Here is an 8,118-nt window from a genome sequence, read left to right on the forward strand (position 1 = left end):
CAATGCTGAGGACTTATCCCAGAAACTGGATAAAGAGATTGCCCTTGGGTAATAACCTCAAATTAAATATTTGTAACTCTTTGTGCCTTCTTCGAGGCAGGCAGTGAAGGCACCTGGTTATCTTATTATGTTGTGTGGGGTTTTTTTGTAGTTAAACTTTTACAAACCAATTCTAATTACAAATGTACAGTCTGTTCAACAGGAGGCAGCTTACAGTGAATGAATTTGAAAGTGTAATACTGTGCCATGACTAATGGCACTTGTTTAACAGAGCTGCTCTGGAGATTTCACTTTACACAAGAAACCCATGTGCTAGGAAATTCTTTTTAGCTTAAGAATGAGGCTTACACAGTTTGACCACTGTGAGAACTGTTCCGGAAGACGTGGACAGGCTGGAGGACTGGGCAGAGAAGAACCTAGTGGAGTTCAACAAGGGCAAGTGTAGGGTCGTGCACTTGTGGAGGAATAACCCCTGGCACCATTACAGGTTAGGGGCGGGCCTGCTGGAAAGCAGCATTGCAGAGAAGGACTTGGGAGTTCTGATCGACAACAGGTTGACCATGAGTCAACAATGTGTCCTTGTGGCCAAGAAAGCAAATGGTATCCTGGGGTGCATTAAGAAAAGCGTGACCAGCAGCTTGAGGGAGGTTCTCCTCCCGCCCTACTATGCCCTGATGAGGCCACATCTGGAGTACTGTGTCCAGTTCTAGGCTTCTCAGTTTAAGAAGGACAAGGAACTACTAGAGGGAGTCCAGTGGCAGGATATGAAGATGATTAGGGGCTTAAAGCACATTTCTTATGAGGAGAGACTGAGAGAGCTGGATCTGTTCAGCCCGGAGAAGAAAAGGCTGAAAGGGGATCTCATCAATGTTTATAAATATCTCAATGGTGGGTGTCAAGAGGATGGGACCAGACTTTTCAGTGGTGCCCAACTGTCAAGGTTTAAAGGAAGGTGACAGTAAACTGTGGCAGATGCTCTCTGTTACGCCCTCACCCTCCTTCCACCCTCTCCTTTAGAACGGAAGGATGATAAGGAAGATAAGAAGGAAGGAAAAGAGACTTAGACTTCAAGTTGGAAAAGTTTTAAAAGTCTTTACTAATGCTACTAATAAATAGAGAAAATCTACAAAACCAATCTTGAATGCCCAATATGGAGTTGACGTCACTCCAGCAGAGGCGGAACTGGGTGTGCGGAGCTGGCAGCTCCAGCAGGTGCAGGGCAGGCACCCAGAAATCATGGGCGGGACTTCTCAGCAAACCGGAAACTGGATTTCAAGGATGCAGGGCCTGAGGCCTATAGATCGCAGGCAGACAGACAGGGTTCTCTCTAAATGCCAGCCATGATCAAAGAGAGACAGACCCTCATGATCACCCCCTTATATAGGGGGTATGACGATTATGGGATGGAATACTCAGTTGGTCAGTTTTAGTCACCTGTTCCGTCTGCCCCTCCTTCCAAATATGTCCCGTTATCAGTTAACCTTGGTTACCATAGTAATAAATCTAAACATGAGCTTCTTTAGCATTCCCTCGGTCCTCTTATCAGTACCAAGCACAGTGTCCGAGAAAAATATCCAGTTACTTAGAAGGCACTTAGCTGAACTTAGCTGAAAGGAAAAATCACTAAAAGAGAACTGGTCTTGTTTTTAACAAAACCAGGGCACCAACGAAAGGATGGTGGGCAACAGGCACAGACTGAAGCATAGGAGGTTCCATCTAACCATGAGGAGAAATTTCTTTACTTTGAGGGTGACAGAGCACTGGAACAGGCTGCCCAAAGAGATTGTGGAGTCTCCTTCATTGGAGACATTCAAAACCCACCTGGACACATTCCTGTGTGATCTGCTCTAGGTGTACCTGGTTTAGCAGGTGGGTTGGACTAGATGATCTCCAGAGGTCCCTTCCAACCCCAACCATTCTGTGATTCTGTGAGAATGGCTTTGGAGGCCTTGCTAGCTGGAAGAAGAAGAAATTATCTCGAATTGGTGTTTCATCAAGTCTTCTGAAAGGATTTTAAGTGTCCAAACTTGGGAACTAGCTTTTGGAGAAGCTAGGTACATGCTTCTCCTACTGAGAATGTGCTCAACTCTATTGATGAGTCATTCTGTAATGGTGGTTGCTGAAGCGTGTTGTGCGGTCATGGCCTGAGCTTGGTGGAAATTCATGAAGTGTTGGAGAAGCTTGCATTGAATTCCATTGGCAAGCCAACTAGGGAGAGCACAGCGGTTTAAGGTATTGCCCTGTGGTACAATTGTGCAGAATCACTCTCTTTGAGGTTACTTGAGATATGGAGGAGACTGCTTTCCTCATCTTCCTTGTGCACTAGATACTTCATCTGTAGTGTCCACGCTGGTCCTGCTTAATTTTCACACTGCTCTGTGTCTGGCATCTTCCATGTGAATATCTGATGGTCGGCTGTTGTCTGGACTCTTGACAGAAAAAGTTTAAACTTTGGGGCTAAAACTTTCTCTTGTTTATAGTGTGGTTGAAGGTGGGAGAAGAGATTACTCTGTCACCCAGGTAAATGGAGAAGGAGCTAAACCACTACATCATTGTTGCTGTAATTTAAAAACCTCTGCTATTAGAAGTAAAGGAAGCACAAGATGTTAGAGCGTCTGTGTAGGTCTGCAGGAGGACACTGTGATGCCCCCATCAGTCCTCATGCAAAGCAGTTCCCTGGACCTCTGGTTGCACAGTGCAATGGATGGCCTTCCACAGACTGCACCTCCTCTCCACCATCCTAGGTGGAAGAAGGGCATGTCTGATAGCTAATATGCTGCTGAAGTGAGTGTTTGAAATGTTAATCTCCAGGATGGATTGTCAGGGGAGGCCAGCAGTGGGAAGAAAATGGTGAAGAGAGTAAATGAGAGAACTTGAGTTTTAGGACATATTACACTTAAAATTCTGAGGCTGTTCCACTGACAGGTAACATAATTAGATTTACAATTTAAAGTAAGTTCCATAGTAAAATAATTGGACTGGTGAAGCAATCTAACTCTCACTAAATTGCTTTCCGGGGAGCCTATCCTGAACGGGGCTGCACAGCTCCTTCTGATATTTGAGCATCCTCGGGTCTCCTTGACTTGAGCGGGAATTAAACTCATTGAACTCTTCACTAGGCAATTAGTTCCTTATAGGTCTAATTTTTCTGCTGCAAAGTGGTAGCTGCCTTTCCCTTCAGTAAGCAGCCATACCCTGTGATCCTCAAGTTCAAACCTTAGCATGCATGTATCATTTAATGGTTCTTTTGTGAAACATGTACTCAAGCACTGGTGCATATATTCTGTTCCTTACTACATTCTGTGGATAGGATCCTTGAGAGTTTCGTTATACTGACTGCACTTGTAGTGTCTTTATCCCATGAGAAGTTGCCTGGTGGTTCTTGTCAAGTGCAGGAGGCACACCTGGAGCTCCACATTAGATTTTATGGCAAAAGGTGCCATTGAAGGTGATTGAAGCTATCACAGTTTGCCTCTTAACGTTTCTGCTGTAATTCTGAGTGTTCCTGTCCTCATTGTTATTTTCTTGTTTCCCTGTTTTCACAATTTATTTCTAATTTTTTGCTTGCAGCAATATGCAAAAAAATAATTCTGATTACACCTTGCATTCTGAAAGGCCATTCATTGCTTTCCTGTGCGTAATTCATACTGATGTCACACTCTGGACTTCGATTGGAATTCTGACTCCATCACTCTCATAGCTTAAGAAACAAACACTAAATAAAACATGTGGCTTTGTCACAAAGATAAAGCAAAATCAGAGAGGCAAATTAAGTTAGACCCATAAACACTCCTCCTCTGAATTCAATCTGCATTCTGAAACAATCATAACTTAGACATGTACCACTAAACAAATATGGGAAAGCTAAGCTGTTAGTGTTGAAAACCTTAGCTGTTTCTGTCTAAGCAAGCTGTATGGGACTTGCCTACTAAAACATGCCATGTAAAAATAAAGCTATTAAGGCAAGGTTGACATCATCATTTTTCTTTGTAGATCAGGTGGTAGTTTCTGGCACTAAATTTTAGAGTTGAAATAAATTAATGCAAAAACCAAGGTTAGACCATTCACCTGTTTTCTGAGTTCAAAGTCAAACCATCACAAAAGGAAGGAAAGCACTGTTCTGAAATACATTAGTGTTATTAGTAATGCATTAAAATGCAACACATTTAAAAAAATACTTCTGTCAAAATAATTATTTATGTTGAATTTTGTCTTCCAAGGAAAAGAGTACTTAATCCAGCAATGCATTTAAGCTTATGACCGATTTCAAGCATGAGGACACAGGACTACTCACACACTTAAAGTTAGGCACATGATTAATTGGACAAGGTTAATAGCCATGCTGAGATGAGACCAAGCATTCAGCTATAAGGGCCTGACTCTGCCAGTCATACTTGTGTTCTTTTTCTGCAGTAAGACACCTATGAGATTTCATCCCATTCAGCACAAGAGTGGTGTTGCCAAATGCTGCTTATGCCTCAAATCTAAGAGATGAAATCTTAAGCTCCAGGATCAGGCCTTCTCCCTTAATATTGCATCCCACAGGCTTCTTTGGCAGCTTCACAGGGGTTTGATGGAGAGTGTCCTCTAGGGAGAGTAGCTTGCAGGTGTGGTGGGAGAAGGGCCATTGAGGATGAGTAGTCAGGCTTAGCCTAGTTAGCACAAGGAGAGAAACCCTGCTTTAATGTTTCTTGGGGCAGGCAGAGGGAAGGTAGGCAAGGGGTACAAAACTGAGACACTTCAAAAAAAAGTCATAAGTCACAAAATACAGTTCCTGCCCAAATCTGCTATATTTCTGAGTGTGACATCAACCCTTTTTTTTTTTTTTTTTTTTCCTCTGTTTTCAGGTTGCTCCTATAATTAAGGAGAGGATGATGAAGAAGGGCAGCATGATGCTTGGATACCAGCCTCACCAAGGCAAAGTCAACTTCTTCCGCCAGGTGGTGATCAGCCCTCATGTTAGTCGAGAGGACATGGACTTCTTGCTGGATGAAATCGAACTGCTTGCTAAGGATTTGTAGGTGTAGCTCCACAGCACCAGGTGCTGCTGACGTGATATTTATGGAGAAAGAATGGCAGCAGCATTCTGGTGCTATTTTGTGAAAGGTAGTAAAAAGCTTGGCATATAGTTTGGAAACTGTCATTTTACAGAGTGATATTGAGAGCTTTGCAGGCAGAAGACCCCTTTGCAGGAAAGTATTTGCTGATGGGGGCTGAAGGCGGCCAGGGGCAGGCCAGTGCTTGCAGCACCACTGCTGCCATTTTGGGAAGTGTTTCCTCAAGAAGGCAGCACTTCTCAAAATGGTATCTAGGTCCCTTGGAGGGCAGCTATTTATGGGGTGCCTGTGCACAGTGTAGCTCAAACTGACCACCTACATATGCAAGCAATATTCCTCTGAAGTTACCATTAGGAGTGAATTTAGCTCCAGTGAGCTTTAAAATGCTACTAAATAGTCTGTCTACTCTGTCCATATTTTAGTCTGGTATGTGTTTAAGGGTAGAGGCCTGGTTGGTAATTACACTGACTGAACATCATGGACTAGTTCCTCAAGGCCCCTAATTAGGTGTGTTACTCAGGTTTTCTGCCATGAGCACAGTCAACGTGGGGTTGTGGAGTCACCATTCTGGGAGGTTTGCAGGACATGCCTGCACAAAGCCCCAAGCAACTAAAATTGACCCTGCTTTGAGCAGGTGGAACCAGATGACCTACTAAGTTCCCTTCCAATCTTATTATGATTCTGTGAAATACAAGGGTTGGGCCCAGTCAGTGTTTGCCAGTGTTAACCCACCCAAAATATCACCGCAGAGCTGAGGATATTGGAATAGCGCTTAGGACTTCTTACCTCTTTGTTAACAGGAGTTGCCTGTTATTTCTGAACTGCTGTTCACCTTCCTCAGTTTTTAAAGCAATAAGATTTATTTAGCAACTTTTAGATGCACTTCCAAATGTTATCAGAGAAAAAAATATATTTACGTGAAAAATATGTGTTTTTTATGTATGGTGACCATATATTAAGAGTATAGCAAAATTATGTATTTGTTATTGTTTGTCTGAATTTTCGTACAGATTTGAGATGACTCAATCTTATGTTATCAGTATATAATTTATATTTTGGTACTGAGATTAAGATGGTGGTGATCGGTGAAAGCTTGCCTGTGAGTTTTGGATATCAACAGTCTGAATATTTTTAGACAACCTGAAACGGCAAAATTAAATTGTAAACTTGATGTTTTGTTACTTTTGATCTGCTTTTATTCTACAAAATGATACATTTTATAAAGATAGGCATTTATTTCTTGGGCTGAAATTCTTGGAGCAAACTAATGGAAATAACCATGTATTTTACTTTGTAATCAATGCCTACTTTAATGTTTTGATGTTTGTTCCTTATTCTGCATTTGAGGTGTCACTGACCAATATGAACCTTTCCCTGTCATGTTTTCTGTCCTGCAGAAAGCTGTCTTTAAACACAACGCTTTCTTGTTTTCATTTCCTACATTGTACTAGGACCCAGCATTTGCATGACATTCCTACTTCTCATCTCTAAGAGGATGGTATGGAAAGTTGAAGGAAGTCATGATACCCAAAGAGGTCACATTATCAGAACAGTATATAGAAGCAAAAGTCACCCTGCACCACTTGACAGGTGCCTGTAACAGTGTCCTGGAAGTGAATATTCTTGTGCTGTTGTCGTAAGCCACTAGAATTTAAGCCAAAAGCCATGTTGATATCAATATAAAAATAAATATCACAGTGTGGGCCCTGAATTCTGCCCTGTAATACTCACAGATAACTTCATCATGTATTGCCTTGTGCTTCTGGGTTTGCCAGCTCTCATGATCCTAAATTCAGGGCCCTTAAGACTTCTTCAGCCTCCCAGCCACCCCAGGTGGATTGCAGGTTACACAAGGGGTGCCAGATGGACGGGATGACTTTGCTGTTGCTTCTGCAGTTAGACAGGACTGCCACCCTTTCTGCTTCTCTTTTTTGACCTTGAAGGGAACAACAGAATACAGTGTCAGGATGTTTTGATTATGGTCCAGATTCTTGGTGGGTACTTGATTTTTGATTTGTCACCTTCCATCAGCTAAGAATTTGGTCTGTGGTGTTTTGTGACACCACTACTATTGAAGAAGTGTTACTGTCTTGTTTCTGTTCATGTTGTTAGATACTGTGATACTTATGGCACATGTCAAACTGAAGCAACAGTTCCTTTCTGTAGCACTAGTGGCTGTAATATTTTTAAATGAGAGGAAAGTGGAATTTCTTTAACATTTGCAGAAAATAGGTCTCCAATCCACATGTGCACTGATTTCCTCAAAGGTATAGGTTAACCTTCCAGTGTGATGTGAATACCTTATCTAATCTCCATACATTTTCTATTATTTCTGACCCCTTACCACATCCCAGGTGTGCAATATGATGGTCTCATTTCAGGAGTAATGTCATTTTCTCATGGTTGCCTACCTAGGAACAGTATGTACAAAATGTTTATTTTGTAGCTCGTGATTTTAATAAAAAGTGGAGGAAATGACACCCTTATCAATACAGTCTGTTTGTCATTTGTCAGTTTAAAATTGCAGAGATATATATGAAGAAGGTACCTATTAGCACTCCAGACAGAGAAAAAACACACTGCCAGCACAGTGTTAAACTGTGAAACCCAGTTTAACCCTGCTTCGGGGTGTGGTTTATCTGTGTGCTGTGCCCTTATAATCTTTAATAAACATCTGAGATGAAATTGTGTTAAATTTATCTTACTCTTGCTTACAAATGCCAAAGCTAAATTGTCTTTGCAGAATGGGCCATTTAATTAACTATTCTAGTGAGATGGAATCTGATCATGAGCTACCTCTCCTAGTCACTGACAAGAACCATCTCTCAGAATGGGAAACCAAGTTCTGGAAGTAGTGAGGTACTGGTAGAAATCAGTGCAGAAGCAGATCCATTGGCTGCTTATAATTTCTTATGTTTACTTCTAATAATCTTTTTTCAATAGGAAAGGAAGGAAATATTTAGACAGAAGGGAGGCTGAGGAAATTTTTGCTCTTAGTGCAACTTGTGAGAACAAGAAATGTCCTTTATGAAAAATCTGGTGAAAATAGTAGAGGTGCATT

General features: G+C 41.7%; 1 protein-coding gene across 1 annotated transcript in view; it reads left to right on the forward strand.

The window, feature by feature from the left end:
• Positions 1–7,532, forward strand: part of GADL1 (glutamate decarboxylase like 1) — a 76,813-nt gene extending 69,281 nt beyond the window's left edge. The window contains exon 15 of the mRNA XM_082044489.1: positions 4,848–7,532. Within this exon, the coding sequence (XP_081900615.1) occupies positions 4,848–5,021 (174 nt within the window). The 3' untranslated portion in view covers positions 5,022–7,532. The remainder of the gene's footprint in view (positions 1–4,847) is intronic.
• Positions 7,533–8,118: the final 586 nt, after the last annotated feature.

Source organism: Streptopelia decaocto, assembly GCF_964273445.1.
Source record: "Streptopelia decaocto genome assembly, chromosome: 2".
NCBI lineage: Eukaryota > Metazoa > Chordata > Aves > Columbiformes > Columbidae > Streptopelia > Streptopelia decaocto.